Source organism: Archocentrus centrarchus, chromosome 8 (assembly GCF_007364275.1).
Source record: "Archocentrus centrarchus isolate MPI-CPG fArcCen1 chromosome 8, fArcCen1, whole genome shotgun sequence".
NCBI classification, from domain to species: Eukaryota; Metazoa; Chordata; class Actinopteri; order Cichliformes; family Cichlidae; genus Archocentrus; species Archocentrus centrarchus.
The window spans coordinates 21,659,976-21,680,998 of record NC_044353.1 but is presented as its reverse complement, the minus strand read 5'-3'; the positions used below and the strand labels follow the sequence as shown (position 1 = coordinate 21,680,998).

General features: G+C 41.2%; 2 protein-coding genes across 4 annotated transcripts in view; both read left to right on the top strand.

The window, feature by feature from the left end:
- cyth1a (cytohesin 1a) overlaps nt 1-4,321 on the top strand; it is a 34,792-nt gene extending 30,471 nt beyond the window's left edge. For 2 of the 3 annotated variants that reach the window (XM_030735057.1, XM_030735058.1), the window contains exons 10-13: nt 2,581-2,659; nt 2,745-2,813; nt 2,955-3,109; nt 3,814-4,321. In XM_030735057.1, coding sequence (XP_030590917.1) covers nt 2,581-2,659; nt 2,745-2,813; nt 2,955-3,109; nt 3,814-3,892 — 382 coding nt within the window. In that variant the 3' untranslated portion in view covers nt 3,893-4,321. The remainder of the gene's footprint in view (nt 1-2,580; nt 2,660-2,744; nt 2,814-2,954; nt 3,110-3,813) is intronic. The other variant, XM_030735056.1, reaches the window with a different exon arrangement.
- Nucleotides 4,322-17,914: 13,593 nt separating this feature from the next.
- On the top strand, nt 17,915-20,474 carry socs3a (suppressor of cytokine signaling 3a). Its single transcript, XM_030736146.1, has 2 exons — nt 17,915-18,090; nt 18,558-20,474. Exon 2 carries the CDS (start codon nt 18,691-18,693, stop codon nt 19,231-19,233), a length of 543 nt encoding a protein of 180 aa, XP_030592006.1. The 5' UTR covers nt 17,915-18,090; nt 18,558-18,690; the 3' UTR covers nt 19,234-20,474.
- The last annotated feature ends 549 nt before the right edge of the window (nt 20,475-21,023 follow it).

The following is a 21,023-nucleotide window of genomic DNA, read 5'->3' as shown; positions in this document are numbered from 1 at the left end:
TGACATGATATCAGCAGATGGAAAAGTTTGCTGATGATGAAAGCTGTGAAGCAGTGCATCAAAGCCTCACTGGAACCAGATTAAAAGGACTGTGGTGCTATATTTCTTTATCATTTAATTTGATTATTTTTGTTTTCTTTTCCTCTTCGTTTGTTTGTTTGTTTCCATGATTTTGGCTGTTGTCTTTCCTCAGGAGGTATGTACACCTGCTCTTCCCCAACGCTAGTCCATCTCTCAGCTCTCAGGTGCTTTCGGTGGCCTGCCATGCTTTCGTTCTCTTCCTCGTTTATTTTATTACATTCATACAGAGTTATTTTGTCTGTAGATTTTTATTTTTGGTCTCCTCATTGACTCATGTGAACTTCAGATGTTTGTTTGTCTGTTCAGTCTCTCATGGAGCTGGTGGTTTTGTCCACGCTCTTATATCTTTGTTGGGCAGTCGCTGGGTGCATTTGTCACTCCGTAGACTCGACTCCAGGAGCTGTTGCTTAGTGACCACGCTACTGAGCAATTTGACCCCGTTTTTTTTTTTGTTTGTTTGTTTGTTTGTTTGTTTCCTTCTACGCACTCTGGTGGTCACTATCTTTGATCTCACTTTTTTTGGAAGCTGCATTATACCTTTTTTCCATACAGTGAGCGCAACAAAGGACTTGGTTTTGAAAATTGGTCATGAACCAGTGTACCCATTAGCTCATTGCTGTTTGCTCTCTGATTGAATGGAAAGGGAATACTGCACCTTTTCATCAATGCAGCTTTCCTTATCTCCCTATATAATTCCTATACATGGATCTGAAGGTTAACACTGTGGCTCAGGTTGGTGTGGTGCTGGACTGGACTGGACCAAACTGTGGGAGGAAAGGATGGGCACAGGAGTGTGCTCAAAGAGTGCCAGACATTGTTTGAATGACTCATGCACTTTTTAATATAGTTACTGTATATTTAAAAAACAAGTGGTAACTAAATGTAACTTCTCGGTTTGTTGAGCATCATTAATTGCTAATTGATCAGAGTGAGCAAAATCATTTCCAAACAAATCAGTCCCCTCTTAACCTCCTCTCGTCCAGCCTCCCACAGTCCCGTCTTGCATGGGTGACTCCCTCTACTCAGTCCCACTCCGGCCTAGCACTGCCCACACGCCCCTCTGCAACAATCCGCTGGGATGTCCCGCCTCGTCCCAGAAATTCTTGCACAGGAGCTGGTGAGCTCTCTTTTTCTCAGAGTGACAGGAACTGACATGACCATCAGACCAATCGCAACTTTCAGCCAACCCAATCAACATCTAGGCCGTCAGCTGTGTGATTCTGCCATCGCGTCTGTGTTGTCGGTCTGCTTTTTTTTTCTGTTGCAACATGCTGATGAGTCAAGGTGTGGCAAGGAGCCCCAGATCTCCATCTCTGTCTGTCAGTTGAGGCTCGTCGACAGTTTCTGTAGATACTAAATGTAGACTAAAGTGTTGTGCCTGTCATGATGTCTATAATATGATGGGATATCATATACAGTATGTATACTGCTATATGATAATACAAGTGTGTTCTACATGTCTGTAGAAACATCTTTAAACCTTTGCTTATGGTAAATGGGTTCAAAATGCAGCTTTTTACTAACATTGGTGGTGGGAAAACCTAGTCTAGACAAGGCTTAGTAGGCATATGTCTGTCATGATTAGAAAGACCACTCCCCAATGACTGGATACTACTTATATTATGCAAAAATACTTGAATATCCCATTTGGGCTTAGTTAAGTCTGCAATGCCTGAGGAGAGGCTAAACATAACTTCAGGCACTGAGTTTCCTGCCCCCTCTCTTTGTTGGCATCCTATCCTCCCAGAGCGTGGCTGCCATCTGGTGCTGTGATCATGTTTCCCCTCACAGGAAGCAGGATGACAAAGGGGGTAAGAGTTCAGCAAGCGCAGAGAATGAGCACCCCCCCCCCCCCCCGATCTTAAAAAAAAAAAAAAAAAAAAGAAAAGAAAAGAAGAGAACTTAATCCACAGTCTCTCCTCACTTTCTACATTCAGCCCTCAGACAGTATGTGGATTTTACCTCTCTCCACATTTGTAACCATTATCTAGTAATGTAGATGTTGATGTAGTACATAGATTTGGATGCTCCCTATGGATCCTGGCTTTCTAACCCTGATAGAGAGCCAAGTGAGAATAGTTGCAGTTTTCAGGCACATCAAAACATGATCTAAAGGGACAAATGGCTTTCGACTCAGTCCTCAGACATCAACTCCAGGTAGCCTTTATATGTATTTATCACTTATAAAAGGTTTCATTTTCTTGTGGACAGTCTGTCAAAATGGGAAAATAGCAATAAGGCCCTTAAATCAACAAATAAAAGGAAGAAAATAGTTGCAGAGTCAACAAATGGTGTGGTGATGGGGAGCACACAGTGTGAAGGTGGATTAGGGTGAATAGTGGGGTGCTCTAAATAAAGGGAGTCCTCTGGAGCCATCATCTGTCTGTCTGCTCATACATCTGTCTGCCTGTCTGCTGCTCGACGCGGTGCTTTGGTGCTTGTTTCTCTTTCCATATCTTTCTCTTGCTGAGCCTCTCTGATGCTTGCTGTTTGCTCTGCAGGGGGACGAGTTAAAACTTGGAAGAGGAGGTGGTTCATCCTCACAGACAACTGTCTGTACTACTTTGAGTACACCACAGTGAGTACAGCTGTTTCGTTGTTAGAGCTCCCTCCCTTGCTGTTGCCTCTCCTTTGCACAGTGCTCTAATTTTATATTTGTGCAGGACAAAGAGCCAAGAGGAATCATCCCACTGGAGAACCTGAGTATCAAGGAGGTGGAGGATAAGAAGCCTGTAAGTACAGCTCCCTCTAGTGGTTTGTTGTTGAATTACCACAATCAGATAAAGACTGGAAATAGCATTTTTGATCAGCGATTATTTTTAAAATGTTATTTTAAAAGCATTTGTCATTTCTAATCGACTTCACTTCTGTAGAACTGCTTTGAGCTTTACATACCTGACAGCAAAGACCAGGTAATAAAAGCGTGCAAGACTGAGGCTGACGGACGTGTTGTGGAGGGAAACCACACCTTCTACCGGATTTCTGCCCCGACAGCTGAGGAGAAAGATGAATGGATAAAAAGCATCAAGTAAAATGTTTATTTTATTTTTATTTTTATTACGCTACTTCTTTTCTACACAGTATGGTACAGTGCATGATATTTGCATGTCACTGTAGTAGTGCATGGGTGTTTAAGTCTTTTCCCCACAAAGACCTCCCCTGCTTCCTAATGATGAGTTTTGACACCTCTATATATCAGTTAAGATGTGGTTTGACAACCATTAGAGTAGGTTCCGGTTTTAGGGTGGCCCTAATAAGCTGTGTAAGCAGAGATTACCCAGCTGCTGATGCACACCCATTCATTTTGTTTTCACTTTGTCAGTTTTAAGGTACCCAAAAATGTACAAAAAACTATTGATGCACTGTTTGCTTCTGATATCTACTTTAACTTGTTAAGTCTTCTTTTTCGGTTTTCACTGTTTTGGGCTTTCATGTCCTCACTCTGCCACAAGTACAGATCAGTGCATTGAGTCAGTTATGCTGAGTAGTTCCTCTAAATTAATTTAATGAACTCTAAATTAAACAGAAGAAAGTTTTTGCCTTCCAAATGTTATTTTCTTCATGTTCGTTTGAAAGCTGTTATCTCGCTCATTGAAAGACTTTTTGTCAAATAAAAATAGAAAATTTGACCTACTTATGCAGCTGAGCCTTGACTACAGTATTTTATGAGTGCATCAGTTTGCACATTTTATGCAGTTACGCTGACATTTTCTTTTGCTTCTGTGCCCACAGAGCTGCTATCAGCAGGGACCCCTTTTACGAGATGTTGGCTGCGAGGAAGAAGAAGGTGTCGTCCATGAAGAGGCATTAGAGGTGCTCGACTCTCCAGACATTGCACTTGACAGAACAGGAGGGTCGGGTGTGTGCTTGCCCTTCCTGGGCCATTGCAGAGGTCACGACTGAGGTCTGCCTCTGAACTCTCCAAGGGTTTTCTTTAGGATACACAACAGGTCTGACTTTTGGACTCTGCAGGCCAGAAAAACAGGAAGCATGCTGGGTTTTTAGATAAGAGTCAGGGCTTAACGCCTCCTCTAACCTCCTGTTTGAATGTCTTGCTCTTTCTCAGCTTTGTATGTGCTCTCTGTCTATGAGACCGGAAGGGAGTCTTACTGTGCAAATTAGCAGAGTCCCTTTTGAGGACGCTTTCAAACAACACAGTTCTCATATGCATTGCATACATACGCAACATCACAACAAGCATACACTCATGCAGTCCCCCCCCCCCCCCCCCCCCCCCCCCCCCCCCTTCTCCAGTCGCACACATTGTTTTAACTCAGCAGGTCTGACCGAGTGTGGCACCCCAACCAGAATATTCCTCACTGTCTGAAAGAAAAGCTGAGATCTTTTCTGATGTGCTTTAATATGTTTTGGTAATACGTGTGTATTTTTACAGCTTTTACTGTCAAGTCCTCTCGAGTCTTTTTTTTTTTTTTTGTGTGTGTAAAATAAAATGTTGCGACAGAAATTTCAAAGGGGCTGCTGTTGGCGGGAGGGTGGGTTATAATTTGCCAACTGTTAGTGATTGATTTTTTTTTTTTCCTTTTTTTTTTTTTCCTTTTTATAGAAAAAAGAAAACAAACTTTTTTTATAAAAAAGTTGCCACTCAGGAGATTGTTACAATGTTCAGACTTTTACACGTCGGGTTGACTTGGATCCTATTAGCAACATGACAGCCATGCAAAAGGAATGAAAGGCTCGACTCAGTCCCAGGCTGAACTGTTTTTGTAAATGTGAAACTGCACACAGGGCGTCTGCTTGTCTGGACAGGGCATCTGTATTGGATCTGACTTTCTGTGTTCATTTCCTGAAGGTCCAGGAGATGCATCCTGGGGATTAGAGCGTGTCTATCACCTTAGGCTTCTGTGGTCTGAGGGTCGGGGAAAAAAAAAAGAAGCAAAATCAGCCCCTTTTTTGTTTGCTCCCTCTAATTCTTTTTTTCATTCCTCTCCTTCTCTTATTTTGACTCTAAAACCACTTCATATTCCTGTATCATACAGAAGTCATTGAAATGTTAGAGAACCTACTTTACTGCTGCACAGTGCCTGGTGCTCTAGATGAAATGTGATGAGAAATGCTGCTGGTTAGCAAAAGTAATTCAGATATTTGTTTTTGTTGTTTTTTTCATTTTCCCATTCAAGCTTGGAGGTTTGTGTATCCTTGCCTGTCATTCTTCTAGAGGTTTATTGTTTTTACTGTTATAACACACATTTTCAGTCTTCAGCCCCAACCTCATTTATCACTGCACAACACTGCATGCTGCAGGTTATATTTAAGACACACTGTAGTTTATGACATCTTGGTTTGGACGCTTTAAAGAAGCACAAATAAATGTTTGGATCATAGAAACGGTCCAGTCCCAATCCCGGTCTCAGGATCCAGCGTTTGAGCTGAAACAAGAACGAGGGACGTACTGAGGGCAGAGCGGCTGATCAGCGATACACCAAAAAAAGCAAAAAATGTTTTTGAGGTACAATTTTACAAATATGGTCTGAATTGTACATCAGGCTGTTGTGTTGTCTGCTCCACAGTTGTCTCTCCTCTCATCTGTGCCTGCTGTCCCTAATCCCCCCCCCCACGCCTGTTCTGTTTCCTGGTCCCCCTCCTCTTCGCTCTTCTCAGCGCACTACTCCTAGAGGAATAAGCAAAAGTGCAAAACAATCCTAATTCTAGACAGTATTGGTTTATTTATCAAAGTTGTACATATTTAAATGTATAGTGGATATTGTGTTTCTAATTTTGTTTCTTTTTCATTTTGCCATTTTCCTTTGGCACTCTGTTATAATGATTGAGTTAAGGTTTCTATCAATGCCATTTAACCGAGCTGAAATAAAGACAAAATTGTCACAACGCTGACTGTTCTAGTTTCTTTTTTTTTTTAAATACAGTGGTGGTGCTCAGCCCACAGTTTTAAAATGTCTCCAGCAGGTGGCAGTATGTAATAAGGCTCGCCTGGCATTGTGCTGCAAAGAGAATCCACACTATTTTTGCACCACAAAAAATTTAGTGTGCAGTTTTATGTTGCTAATGAATTCATTTTCCCCAGATCGATCCCTAATTAAATTATGTGTTAAAAGTGGCCAATCGGCTGTAAATATCGCTGTCGATATTATTTCCACTTGAGGGCAGCCTTGAATTTGAATCATGCCGTGTCTTCTGAATGAGTGCAGAACTTCCAAAGTCTGCCCCACTCATTTGCCCTCTATAAACTCCCTCCTCCTTCTGTTACTGTTTGATCCCAGGCCTTATTTACCCTTATAACATTTCATATCATTTCACTGGCTTGTTTTCAAAGTATTTATGGCAGAAATGTCAGGGCAGCAGGGAAAGGTCGATATTCACAAGTGAATATGCATCATATTAAATGATGCCTGGAAAGGCAATCAATAGAAATGGCTTTCTCACTGGAGCAGGCATGCAGGATCCAGCAGGGTGTAACTGTTGGGATGCAGTGCAGGGGGAGAACATATGTGGTCGCGAAGGCTAACAAACAGCTGGAAATACATCTGTGGATTTGTGTTGATGCTGCTTTTCACTTAAAAAAAAAAAAAAATCAGAAAAGAAATGACTTCAGTCTCACACATGGAGAAAAATGACTGTGATTCTTATTATCAATCACTTTGTAAAACTGTAAATAACGGGAAGCAAAATAAATCACAAAACTGTTGCTTCTGTTTCCAGAAAATCCCTTTGTCATAAACAGTGCATATTTTTTAGTTGTTTTTTTTTTTTTGTTCTCACATGAGTTTTCTTTCCATCATCTTGAGCAGTCTGTGTTTAATTTCCAAACAAGACGCTTCAAAGTAGTTTAGGTAAACATTTCAGCAGCAAAAACAAGTTAAACAAATCAATCCCATCTAAATATTTGCAGCAAATGCTAAATTGTCCTAATGCATAGAGTACAATTTAATGCACTGCAGCCATAGAGTACATGATCTGATAAAGTTGAATCTAAATTGTTTCTTCTTGGGCTTTAAAACATTTTGAGAACCTACATTAATTAAAGTTGAGACGTGTTTATCTGAGCAGGAAGATTCCTCAAAACCAAAAGCCCTGTGATCAGTGAAAGATTAAAACTCTGTTTCTTTTAGTTTTAAACAAACAATGCCTGAAATCAAGGCTAAATAAAACTGTGCTTATTTTTGTGATATTTTCCTCTGGGCCATTGCCTGCAGTGTTTTGTGAAAACACGGATACAAATTATGCAACAATTTGTTCCAGATGTGCACTGAAAGACATGACAGTTTATAGACCAAGATTCCTGCATTGCATCTTTGCATTAAGTGTTACTGAAAATTCAAAGTGGATGGTAAATGCACCCTGATCATCTTTGCATAACTGCATTCAACTAATATTTTGCATCTGTGCTGTAAAACAACACAGATGCAAACTGATTTTTGAGAATTGCAGAGCTGGGGTGACGAGGTGATTGTGACGGATGGGAAATGAGAGGCACACTGCCACTGAAAAAAAAAGAAAAAAAAGAAAGAAAGCAACCTGAAAAACTGTGAACGTGTGGTCGTTGTGAAGCGGCAGCAGAAAAAGGGAAGTCTTTGTTTTTATTATCTGCGCTGTTCTCAGTTTCTCGTATTCCTCACTGCAGCTTGGCTGAGCAGAAACATGAAAAAACAGTGAACTTGGGCGTCTTTTTTTTTTTTTAAGTTTGTGGTTAGTGTACATGACAAGGGAAAGGTGATATTATCTTCATTAGGAGTGGAGGTTTTACTAATGCACAATAGGAGCAAAGTGCACACACTGTACTGAAAGAAGGTCCTTGGAACAACATGACCCATGAACATGTGCTGTCACTTCAGGCTTGCTTGGTGGATTCACTTCTCTGCGGTTACGCCGATGAAGGGGGGAAGGTCTGGGCCTACAGCAGCTCTTATAGGCCAGGCAGAAGGATCCTCCATCTCCACAAGTAAGTGGAGACATGTGAGACCAGTAAGGCTCCAATTAGGCCCAGACTGTTTCCCAGAAGCGCTGGAATCCTCCCCCTGCCTCTCGGCCCACCTCGGTGGGAGAAGGGTGCACCCCACGGTGTCCGGACCTGACCTCAGCTGGCATGAAAAGGGCCTTTTCTCCTCGTGGTTCATGCAGACAAAGAATGTTACACATAGAAAGGCATGCACATGCAAAACGCTGTCACGGCAAAGAGCAAGGCAACATAGCCTTATGGATGTTTTCACCCAAACTCTCTCACAGCTGCACTGCATTTGCTTTGGGTCTCAGGTTTGCATAACATTACCAAGTAAACTGAAGAAAGCTGTTGTTTTATAGCTGATGTATTAAGGCTAAAAGCTGTCAGTCATGTGAGCCGCCATTGCTTTTGTACAATAGGAAGAAGGTGATCTTAAATAACACAAAAATCATGCCTCTGCAAACACACACAGACACACATAAATTACACAGAGACAGGCTGGAGCCTTTTGCAGGTGGTAATTAAGCATGTTTTCAAATACTGGATCATGCAGCGTTCAAGGTGCATATACACTTTAGGTGCTGTGCTGACACATGCGTTGGTGGTTTACTGGAAGAGCAGATCCTGCTCAGATCACTTCAGCAATCTCCCTCTCTGGTAAGGGACAATGAATTCAACCTCAGGGCAGGATTTCTGAGAAAGGGAGTTAAAAAAGAAGCCACAACAAAGGCTCCCCTCCCCCCCTTCAACTGTCTCTCCTCTTATATCTCACTCTCTGCCTGACATGCACTCCTATAACCATGCAAACACCATATTTACTGTATAGTGAGTTGTACACGGGGTAGCTGCTGGGAGCAACGTTTAAAAGAGTGACAGTCAATGGCAGTAAAACTTAGCTTGCAAGGAGCAAAAAAACAATTTGCTTCATCTCATTTCAAAGTATTTTTTATCACAAGCACGCAACTGTGCAAGATAGAAAAGTTGCCTGCATGGAAAAAATTGTGGAAACTGACTAATCAACACTAGCTGAAGAAACCTTGTTTTTGGAGCTGCAAGCATTTGTGCCTAAAATCTTTAACGGCTTTTGTTTGGACTGAGATCCCCTCTCCTTCCCTAACAGCTGTTTCCCCAGACAGTTTCCCCCGGTTTTCCCTGTTCATTTTAAGGATGTCCTCTTTATTGCTGACATAGTGACCTAGTAATGAGAGATTCAAGGAAATAAGCAGGTATCACAAACAAGTTCCTGTCAACAAATTGACATTGTGACACATGGGTAGATTTATGAGCTGGCTATAAAGGTCATTAAAGGATGATTGTAGCTGTAAGGAAATATAGTATGCTGACTGCAGTTACCGGCATTGTCACATTACAACTGACAAATGGCACGGCCACTTTGACATTTCTTTATACTAGATTGTGATATTGTGGAGAAATGGTGATTGACGTTACACTCCTTCTGTTCACGTTATAATAGAAGCCTCTGACTTGTGTTTCGTGAATTCTTCCCTCTGTAGCTGGAGGCTCTAGGTATATTCATACAGAGAGTTGAAGTGAATGCAAAACCAGTAGAAAAAACAAAAGCTTTCACATATGCTACCAAGGTGAAACAGAGAGCAGAGGAGAGCAGCAAAGCAGAATGAGAGGCTCTCAACATAAAGTTTGGCTCAGTATGAGTTAACGTGGGCTAATGGCTGGATTATTACTATTCAGCCATCCATCCATTTTCTTACCTGCTTCTCCAATTTAGGGTTGTGAGTGTGTTTTCACACCTGGACACATTCACACCTACAACCAGTTTAGAATCACCAATTATCCTAACACGCATGTGCTTGGACTGTAATGTTGTGCAAGGAATCCGGAGTATGTCGCCTACCAATTGGAAGACCAGCGGATCGATCCCTGAAGCACCCTTGGGTGAAATAGCGAACCCAGAGTTGCCCCTGGTGCATCCACAGGAGTGCAAATGTTAGAAAGTGCTGGGAGATTGGGTGAATGCGACTTGCAGTAGAAAGCGCTTTGAGTGCTCAGCTGACTAAAAAGGTGCTGTGTAAGTACCAGTCCAACATGTACACTCTACACGCAGAGGCCCCGAGCCGACCAGTGGATCCAGACTTGCTGTGAGGCGACAGTGCTCAGCACTGTGCTGCTCATTATTATTGTGGCTCTTGTGTAACACACCTGTTAGTGTGAGACGCTGGTTCCATAATGCAAGTATTTGTTCCTAAATTTCAACAGTTCAAGAAACTGAATTCAACATATTTAATAGTAGACACATTTTAAGTACCACATTGTTGAGACTTACAGGAAAGATGAATCAACTTTTTTTTTTTTTTTTTTTTCTTGTTTACATTTTTTTCTTGGTAGTAAACTTGCGAACACACGGCAACGGCGTAACCGAGAAGAAAAAAAAAAGGACAGACGGTTGTTTGTTTCAGTGGGAAAACAGGAATTTTTGATTTTTCTGCACATTTGCTCAACTGTGGGTGGATCTCATTCTGGGAAACTGAGTATTTATGTGTGTATGTCTGTGCATGTGTTCAGAAAAGAAACACATTTTTTCCCCTGTGAGACTTGTGTTTTTATCTTATGTCCTAATGAAACGTCGTGTTGATTATCTCATGTTGATTGAAGCTTATTGTACAGTTTACAGGCGCACAACTTCGAAGAAATCTAGATTAGAATTTCTGAAAGCAGGATAAGCTGGAATAATTTCTGGAACTGGCAGATTGTTTGTTTACAAGCAAGCTGGTGTTTGGCACAGTCTGTACCTTCCTTCCAAGTTTTTTAGTTAAGAATAGGAAAATGAGGGGAAAGGAGGCCGTGGTTTGGAACAAGTCCAGAAGAATTTCCTGTCTACAGGGAGTGCCCGGCTAGAAGAGGACAAAAGGAAATGCCTTGCAAAAAGAGTATGAGAGAGGGGTTGCAAAGCTCTTTTCTGAACTCGAATCCAGGCCCAGTTAAGTCTTGTTCTTTTTGTAATTAATGTTTTTGTTAATGAGTCAACTTCTGCTGCATTTTAGGGTTGGAGATGGTGAAAAAAAAGTTCTCTTTGGTTCTTCGGTGTGAAATGTGTAATCACAAAACATCTGAAATATTTAGGAAAGGCCGTGCGGACTGGGTATCCCTCTGTTAGGCCTCTTGGAGACACGGAGTTGCTGTTTTCGGAGGCCACAAACCTCAAAGTGTAGGAGTTGCATTTCTGTGATGCAGGGCAGAGAGGGGGAAAAAAACAGGATTATTGAGAAAACAGAGCTGCAAAAGTAGAAGCGTGTCGGTGCTGGCTAATAATGCAGCTGCTGATTTATTAGTAGCAAGGAAACAAACACTAGCAGATGATGATGCAGGAAGATGAAAGAGCTCTCCTCTACCTCACTCTAGAAGAAAGTCAAACAGGAACACACCTGCACCAGGAACAATAGGCTCAATTCAATGCAGCAAATGGCTTGTAGTCAGTTTATAGTCCCCTGATATGACTTCATTGTGTCAGCAATGAAAAGACCTAGTCCAAGGTCACTGAAGGCTCCCGTCACACACATATGGAAATGTTTACAGACTCAGAGAATAGTTTGGATCAAAGCTTTCCTCTGTATATCCTGGGAAGTTTCCTCAGACATCTGTGACTGAGTTGGACCTTTTAGACTGTAGGGTATGGTACAAGTGAGTGTAAAATCCTAATTTGAGATGAGGTTGATGTACACTTTCAGAATATCTTCCGGGTTAATCCCCTCTGATCCACAGAAATTTCCCTGTCCCGTCCCTGATTCGTATCGCAAGCCACCATCAGCACTTTTATCTGAACTGTAACCGCAAAACCTGTGTGTGACTGTTCTGCATATACACACTAAATCTATCTGGAAATATCGGGCTTACTGGCAAAGCATGGGATCAAATTACTACTAGTGTGTTATAGAGGAAGTTTGTGTTACTGTGTTTGCATTTGTTGATGCATTTGAATAACCATTATATCATTCTAGCATCTGCATGTGACTAATGTCTGCATGCATGTGTATGTGTGTGTGTTCATGGTACAGACTCAGTGATCATACATGTTTTGGCAGCATGTCCCCTCAGTTGAGTGCATTTAAACAAGGTGTTCTCGGTTAACAGCATCCCTCAGCCAACCTGCTATTATAGCGCAGACAGATTTATTACCAGCTGCCCGAATGACATCAGCCAGCTATTTCTGGGATTTGTGGGAATCAAAGTCCATTTTGAAGATCCCGATTATGTCATTAGCTCCCTCTGTCCCCAAGCATTTGATACTGATAAAAGAATGGTGGCGGCAGAGGCAGATGAGCCTAGATAGGCGGACAGCATCTCATCAGTCATGTTATCTGCACTGATACAATCTGAATGTTTGAGTCAACCCATCATGATCTGGACACTGTGTGCATTCTTCTGACACCAGCTCATGTGCATGGTTGTATGCCCTCATATACAAGGTGCAGACTGAATCCTTGATGTAATGTTTTTTCAGGTTGCATATTACCTGCAACTTCAGTTTGTGCATCACTCAGACATTAAATTATCTAAATGAAATCAGTGGAAAACATGCTTTTTAGCTGAGAGCTGGATGATTAATACCACTCAATACCACTAACACAATGATGCATAAAGCCTTTAACAAAAACTGATATCTAAAAACACAAATTATTCATTTTTTTATGGTGTGGTTGTGTGCTGGATTATTAGGCCGCTAAAACTGCAATTGGTCTTGTTATACTTTGGTTTATAGATGGATTAAGCAAACAGAATATAATGGGTTCATTAGTAAACTTTAGAGGCACTGGTACACAGAGTTTGCTGCTTTTGGACAGAACCAGGAATTTCATTATGTAGCGGCATATTTTAGGGCCTGCTATTCAAACTAACACATGGCAAGAAAGTAAATAAGGATGTTTCCTCAAATGTAAAAGTTATTCTTTAAAAATAAATACACTTTGGATGTATTAGAATCTCCACTTTTAATTTTTTTAAGTAGCTTTGTCATCCCTGTATGTATTTGAAGTGAAAAATGAAATGTAATTCACTGTGGATCAGACGTGATCTAGATTAATTTGTACCAGTAGGAAATGCCACAGGGTCTAAGATTTATATGATTTGGAAAGAAAAAGCTCTGAATTTTCAGTGCAGGGCTCTCGGAAATCTTGCATCCCCAGCTGAAGCTCCAGGCTTACTGTAACATGGCTAAAAGGGCAAATGGCACATACTCTTTCACATCTTTCAGACGCAACTAATCAGCACAGCACTGGATATTCCTCCCTTTGTGTTGGGATAACAGCTAAGAAAACAGGTTCTGGAAAAAGGGTCATAAGGCCAACAGCAAAAATGTGCAAGTTTATCACAGCTACCCTGCTGCCAAATTAAGCACTTTTCTTTCCCCATTCCACTTCCTCATCTCAAGTAAGAGGAAAAGGAGAATTGGCATCAATCCATAAATGGACCGGTGTGGTAATGTAAATATTACAACACTGCTTGAAATAAACAACTTTGCTGTTCATTTGCTTGCAGTCATTAAACAAACAAACAAACAAACAAACAAAAAATGTATATATATATATATATATATATATATATCCACAAAGCATTCCTGGGAATTTAATAGGTTACAATTAACACTTTGTCCAGGGACAATAATCCATGCACTGGATGTGTGAATAAATATCAAAGAGGGGCTGTCTTAGGTAACAGGCTTACGCTTACCTAATATAGTAGTGACTCTCAGACATCGCAATGATGGTTTTAATGGTCTGAAGAGTAAATTAATAGCTCTCTGTTCTGCTTTTAGCTCTTCCCAGAAGACAGCTGTGATGTTCATAAATAGACATCATGTGATACTGACGTAGGAATGCTGCATGTGCCAGAATGTGACACCTGATTTCAGTGGCAACTTTCACAACTTTACAGATCATCAAGTGGGAAATTACCATTTGTAAGGAACCTTCAAGTTTAATCAGGTGTGCAGACAGAGCTAGGTTGTGTACTGGCACATTGTGCATATTAAAAAAAAAACTAAATATAACATAAGAAAAATTGTATTATGTACAGCCTGATTCTCTGTGAGCTTTGACTTTTTTAGAATCAGACTGTGCAGAATGCATCTTATGGGAAGATGTTTTTGTCATCCATCCATCCATTCTCTTCCATTTATCCTGTTCAGGGTCGCAGGGCGGCTGGAACCTATCCCAGCTGTCACAGAGTGAGAGGCAGGGTGCACCCTGTACTGGTCGCCAGCCTGTCACAGGGCTAACACAGAGAGACGGACAACTATTCACGCTCACATTCACAGCTATCGGCAAGTTAGAATCAACAGTTAACCTGACTCCAGTAACTGCATGTCTTTGGGGTGTGGGAGGAAACCGGAGTACCCAGAGGAAACCCACGCAAACACAGGGAGAACAGGCAAACTCCACACAGGAAGGCCCGGGCCAAGTTGGATTCAAACCCAGACCTTCTGGGCCAGCCCCGTTTTTCTCATTTTTATTTATTTATTTTTTACAAAATAATTTCTACTTCTCATATAATGTATCAGTTCCTACTAAGCAGAAAAAGTAACCATTAATAAGAAGCGACTCTTCCCCGTCAAAATACAGGAACACTTCTGCAATAGAAGAGTTGCGCAATCAGAATGATGCATGGCATTTGTTGTATTAATGAACAGAATGTATCCCTCAGAATTTCCCCGACAGGCCGTGAAGGACGACTCCACAATGGTTCCAGTCAAAACAAATTACAGGAATCTGTTTTTACTGACACCATAATATATCATGAATTTGAAGAAGAACTGCTTGTGTTGCCACTGGGTTTTGTAGCTGTGCTGGTCACACAGAACACTTTCACAGAAACACAAAGGCTGACATTGACAGCGACTCTGTGAGAAAGAAACTGAGAAAGATACCAGGAAATTCTCACTGAATGATCGGTAACAACACAGAAGTTGCCTTGCCCAATCAAAAAGGAAGTTTTACAGTAATCTAGCTTCAAATGGCAGTAAGAGGACAAATAGAAACAGGGAAATAAACAGGTAGAGACAAGAAGCGCTATTGTACATACTATTGTACTCATCATACAGACCAAGTGGATTTCAGAATGACATGCATGCATTTTAATCTTCCAGATTATCTTAGCTCATCAGTATCTGGTCTACAGGAACTTCCACAGTCTTTCCTTTCATCAAATATCATTTAAAAGTCTCTGTAAGTTAAAGTTTTGGGAAATAAAGATTTTATTCTGGCTCATCTGTGCACAATAGGGTGTTAAAACAAAAAGGACATTTACCAGTATTGTTGACTCAATTGGAATTCAGGATCTTGTGCATTCAGCTGTGCAAACAACAGCGGCACCTCTGTAACTGCTGATGCTACACATAATTCCCGAAATTGGCAAAAAGAATTGCAATGCCTTTAAAGATCTCTCTAAATGAAACTCTGGTAAACCAAGCAGCTCCAAAATATTTTGTTGAATAATAATTCTTTGCTTTCCAACGCCCTTTCCAGTTGAGAGGTCTGCTATTTTGTCCTCATCTCCAGCGGGTTTACGGGAACCATGAGGTAGGGCAAATGTCTGAGTCAGTATGGGAAAACCTAAACAGCTGTGCCCCCCCCCCAAAAAAAAAAAATCAGTGGTTTAGAACTACAAGCTAGCATCCACTGACAAATCATAAGAATGACTACACTGAAAACTCTGTGGTTAGTGTATTTCTCTGAGTATCAGTGGACAACACTCATACATTTGAACAAATATGATCAAATGGTTGTTTTTGGTGCACTACTTTCATTCACTAAAACTACTATAGGGCATGGCACTTGCACACACAAGCCAAATGTGCCATTGCCAAGCCTTACAGCCACAGATGTTTGGCCAGAGTCCCACAGCGTGCTACAGCAACAGAGAAGAAAGCTGTGTCAGCTACAGGTCACTTGGTTCACCTGCCACCTTGACCAATCGAAGTGTGCACTGCCTCAGTTTATTTTATTTTTTTATTTGTTGTTTTTGAAGCCTTGAGATGTTAGGATATCCACTCCTTCTATTCAACTCTATCTAAAGCTTAATTGAGCCATAAAATTACAGTACACACATTAAATAGACAAGTCAGCATCCTGTTATAGTGTGCATTGATGTTCCCATGGAGCTAAAACATAGCATGAGGGAGAGGTTCTTATTTCCAGCTCCAGTCAGCTTACTGGTTCATTTTCTTCCACTGACTCCTGATATAGACCCCAGGGAGCCTTTGAATACTAAATTAATGCCTCACGTTGATGACAACACAGTTTTTCTGGAAACAAGCATACTGTTACAGGGCTATCCTAGTGATTTCCTTCCCCACCATCCTGCTCTTCTTTATTAGACAACACCTGACTCACCTCTGTGGATACAGCTGGTCTTTGGCAAAGCCCATGAGGCACCATGGCGTCAGTCTATTACCCTCAAGCTCCTCCTTCTGTCCTGAAGTTTGGTTAAAAAAAATTATACATATAATGTTCTTTCTTTCTGGGGATTCCAGTTTGAGCTGAGAAATTTCAGATTCTTCTGGGATTTTATGGCTTTCCCTGTCAGATCTCAGCATTAATGAGTAAGCTGGTTACAGAAAGGCATAACCTGACATGACACCATAGCCTGGAGTTAATCTGCAGCAGAAGAGCCAGCTGAAGCTGGTGGTCATAGCTGAGTCAACAGGGAGGAAAATGAGTTGGATAGTGTGAGCACTCTATCAGTCACATGTTGCCAAAGAAAGTCATTTCCACAATTGAAAAACTGATTTCTAATGAGTTAAATTAAAAAAAAAAAGGTTTATAACACATATTTATAATGTCACTTACAATATATTTTAATTGTGTATTTTATTATCTGCTAACATCTGTTTTACTTGTATTCCCTCAAAAAAGGAAAAGAAAAAGGGCAAATAAACACTTGCAATGGTACTTTTGCTACCATTTACTTTGGGGGGGGGGGGGGGGGGGGGGGGGGGGGCTGAAAAACAACAGTACTATCTCTGTAAAGAAGCATTTTGTGATGGATTAGATTAATTAGTGTATCCGCCTCAGACCCTAACTGCATATGTAGTCAAGAAAACGGAAGGGTGGATTAATTGGTATTAATTTGTGTATTAAGCCTAACATAGGAGCTAAATTGCTTATTTGCAATGACATTTATGTGCAATACGTTATGTTTGGCGTCAAATTAAACCATATCGACTAGGCAGTTTTAGCTTCAGGAGACAATAAATACCCCACAAATGATCACAGTCTCATATTAAGGTTTGTGAGAGAGCGCTTACATATCTTAGAGTCATAAAATGTAGATAAAAGCAGATTCAAAGCCTGACGACGAGGAGTAAACGATAACCCGCCGCGGTTTGAAACCAGCTGTTGCCGGTTGGGAAATAAAATCAACTTTCCAAAAATCGCCCTCTATGGGGAGGGTTGATGATGAGCATTTAACTTGCTGTTGCTCTGAATTTCTCAGAAATCGATTACACAAACTGTCACAGCTGAATCATTACCTCACACTAATCACTGAAAGAGGAACTACAAAAAAAAGAAAAAAAAGAAAAGAACATATACCCAAATATAGCTTCATGGTCGTCATCAATCAGCATCAAGAATCGAAATCTAGAATTTAAGATAAAGTCTTGTAATAAATAAAAAAAAGAGGCACAAAGGGGCATAAGTATTGCTTGGAACTCCTTAACTTCATTTGGAGGAACAGCGAGTGAAGGGGGGGGGGGGGGGGGGGGGGGGGGTGGAGCGTCTCTCATAGCAGGAATCCTTTAAAAAAATAAACACACGTTTCCTGACAATCTGCCAGGAGAGCCGCTTTACTGGAAAGAGGAGGCGGAGTCTCCTCACCCTAAGAGCGCTGATCGCCACCCAGCGTATAAAGCTGACTGCTCTCCCAGAGAGGCGCACTCAGCCTGTTACGCACCGAGAAGACTCTTTGTTAAGCTGCCAAAAGAAAAAAAGAAAAAAGAACTTTGAAGTTTTCTCTTTTTTTAAAAAAACTTAAAGGAGGCAGGACAACTGTGAACATCGCTCTATCCTGTCAAGCATTTGGATTTAACTTAAAAGAGCGACTTTGGAGAAACATCACTGGTAAGGACCGGTCTTTTTTTTTTCCCCCTGACAAAATGCTTATTAGCCATTTATAACCAGACTGTGTGAGTGTATAATTCATGTCAAGTATGTTTAACTAACTGAGAAAAACTGTTTAGAGAAGCCGGTGGTGGCATGTAAATTGCGCAACGAATATTACGCTGTCTTTACTGGAACTGACCATAGTGCCTCAATCCAGAGGGCAGATTACGCACACACGCAAAGTTTCCCCGAAACGGCTGGAAGTTAGCTGAAGGCACATTAGTCAAACAGGGAGAGCAGAGTCAGGCTGGGGAGCCCCAAAGGTTTAAACATGTCACACAGTTCTGGAAAAAAATCGTTTCCAGTAGTGCTTCGGGAGTCTAAGCGGATTCCAGTTTAATTTGTAGTTAAACTTGAAATCAGAATTTTAATGTTTGTGTAATCACACTGAGCTTTAACGGAGACTACTTCTTTCTTTTCTTCAGGTGTTTCACTCGGGCAGACTGAGAGCTGAGCACTTCTTGCCTACTCAAACAACCCTCTGAACCTCACCTGTACGTCTCTTGTCTGCGCGGCACCCGGTGCTCCCCAGGCTGCCAAGAAAGCGGGCACAGCGCCATGGTAACTCACAGCAAGTTTGACTCCGTGATGAGCTGCAGCCCCTTGGACTCCAACATGCGGCTGTCTTACCATTACAAAACGTTCACCTGCAACAACCAGTATCAGATGGTCCTGTCCACACTTCAAAAGCTCCAGGAGAGTGGCTTCTACTGGAGCACCATCACTGGCAGGGATGCCAATACCATGCTGGCGAATGAGAAGGTTGGCACTTTTCTGATCCGTGACAGCTCTGACAACCAACACCTGTTCACCCTCAGTGTCAAGACAGCATCGGGCACCAAGAACCTTCGTATCGAATGTGACATGAACTCTTTTTACCTGCAAACTGACCCTAAAAACATTCAGTCTGTTCCCCACTTTGACTGTGTCCTCAAGCTGGTTAATTTCTACATGGGTCAAAATAAAGGGAACATCCACAGTGGGAATATCTACTACATTTACTCCAGTGGGCAGAAGATCCCTCTGGAGCTCATCAAACCTCTCTCCTACTGCTTGTCCACCTTGCAGCATCTGTGCAGGAAACAGTTAATGGACATTTGAGCATTTCTTCTAAAAGAGAACAACTTCCTCGTAATTTGAAGGACTTCCTTCAGGAGTATGACTCTCCTATCTAGTGGTGTTTAACTGAGCCTCATATAAAGAGTGTAATGAAAAACCTGGTTGGTTTCAGTGCAGCTATACAAAGTCGTGAGCTGCATTTGAGGAGTAATAATGCAAGAATCAAGCCCAGGACTGAGCTTGTGAAGAGGACCACAGTTGTACTGACATGATGCGTGTAGTTCTTACTAAAGACTTCTAGAAAGACACTGGATTGAGGACCAATCCACAAAGAGGGCCAAGAGAATGAGAGCACTGCTTTAACCTGGTGTTATGAAAGAGAGATAACACCGCTATCTCCCCTGCCTCACTGATGACGTAAAACTTAGTGAAAACTGAAGTGAGGCTCAGAGTCAGCTGTCTACAGTGCAATGACACATAGGTTCCCTCTGCTGCTGCTGCTAACCAGTGTACTGTGAGGCTGTGTAGCTCATACATCAGCCTTAGAAAATTATCCACCAATTACAGCTGGACTGACTTACTTTTTTTTTTCAATCAGGCTAGCTTTGTTGTTGGATGATAATCTTGGATGTGTTAGCATCCTGGGACCTCCGGCCAAGTGTTCGCTGGAAATTCACAGACAATGGAAAGTCAGAGTACAAATAAGTGGACACTGATTGGCTTCTGGGTGCATTTGTGCAACAGCTTGTTTGGGAAAAGTTTTTTTTTTTTATTTAAGTGTGAGATGTATCCAGAATGGAAAATGTAAAAATTATGTTTCATGTCAAATTTGCCAGAACAAGACCGAATTTTTGTTGGAAGACTAACAAGGCTGAATGAGATTTTACTTGAGAAAGGGATACTACTGCCGAGTAAAGCAAATAAAAAGACACCCTTTCATTGGCCCAAGTGGCGAGGAAATATGTAACAAGTGGTGTCTTAGTATTTGTGGCGCAGGCAGGATCATTACTGCATTCAAATGAATGTCAACATCATTTTCGTTAAAACCATGTTTTTCATATGAGCTAAAATGAAATGGTTAACCTTTTCTTTTCTTTTTTTTCTTTTTTTTTGTGCTGTCTTTCATAAAGATGTATTTTTGCCAGCCCAAACACTGGCTCGGGATGCTTGAAGATAATTGAGAAGTTTGACGAAGCAAGCGGACTGATACAACTTTGCACTTATTTATACGTGTACAAACTTTTCATTAATTTATAATAAAGAGTGATATTTTTTCTACAAAATGAAATCTCATTGTTTTATTCGCTTTGAAATGACTTCTAAACTGTTTTGGGGGTGGGGGTGGTTAGCGGCTGACACAAAGTTGACTTTATTTACACACATCTTTAAGTTAGGGTTAAATTACATGTAAATTAGTTGCCTTGCCACAGAGGTCAGGTCACAAGATTTCTGCTCACGATTTCCCCTTAGTGTTTACCAAGCACCACCTTTAACCCAGATGGGAAACCACAGTTCTATATCTGACAGCCCTTTTTTTTTTTGTTTTGATGTACTAAACACAAAGACATAAAAGGCTTTAAACACCCTCAAAGATTAGCTTCTCCAGAAGACACTGCATGCTTTGTTTTAGCTTCAAACAGAAAAGATGTTTCTGCGTGTTATTTCCCAAGAGTATTTCTTCCTCTAACTAAGTAGCCTTCTCACACAAAATACTCCAGAAGTGTATAACAATCTAGTCTTCTAGAGAACTACACGCTGCCTCCTTTTTTCTTGTGTGAGTCACTGGATTCTTTGTAGGTGTTAGTGTGACTTAGCATGCTTGCACATGCACA

Coding starts and splice junctions, on each gene's coding strand:
- socs3a (XM_030736146.1), top strand. CDS start 18,691: ATGGTAACTCACAGCAAGTTTGACTCCGTGATGAGCTGCAGCCCCTTG.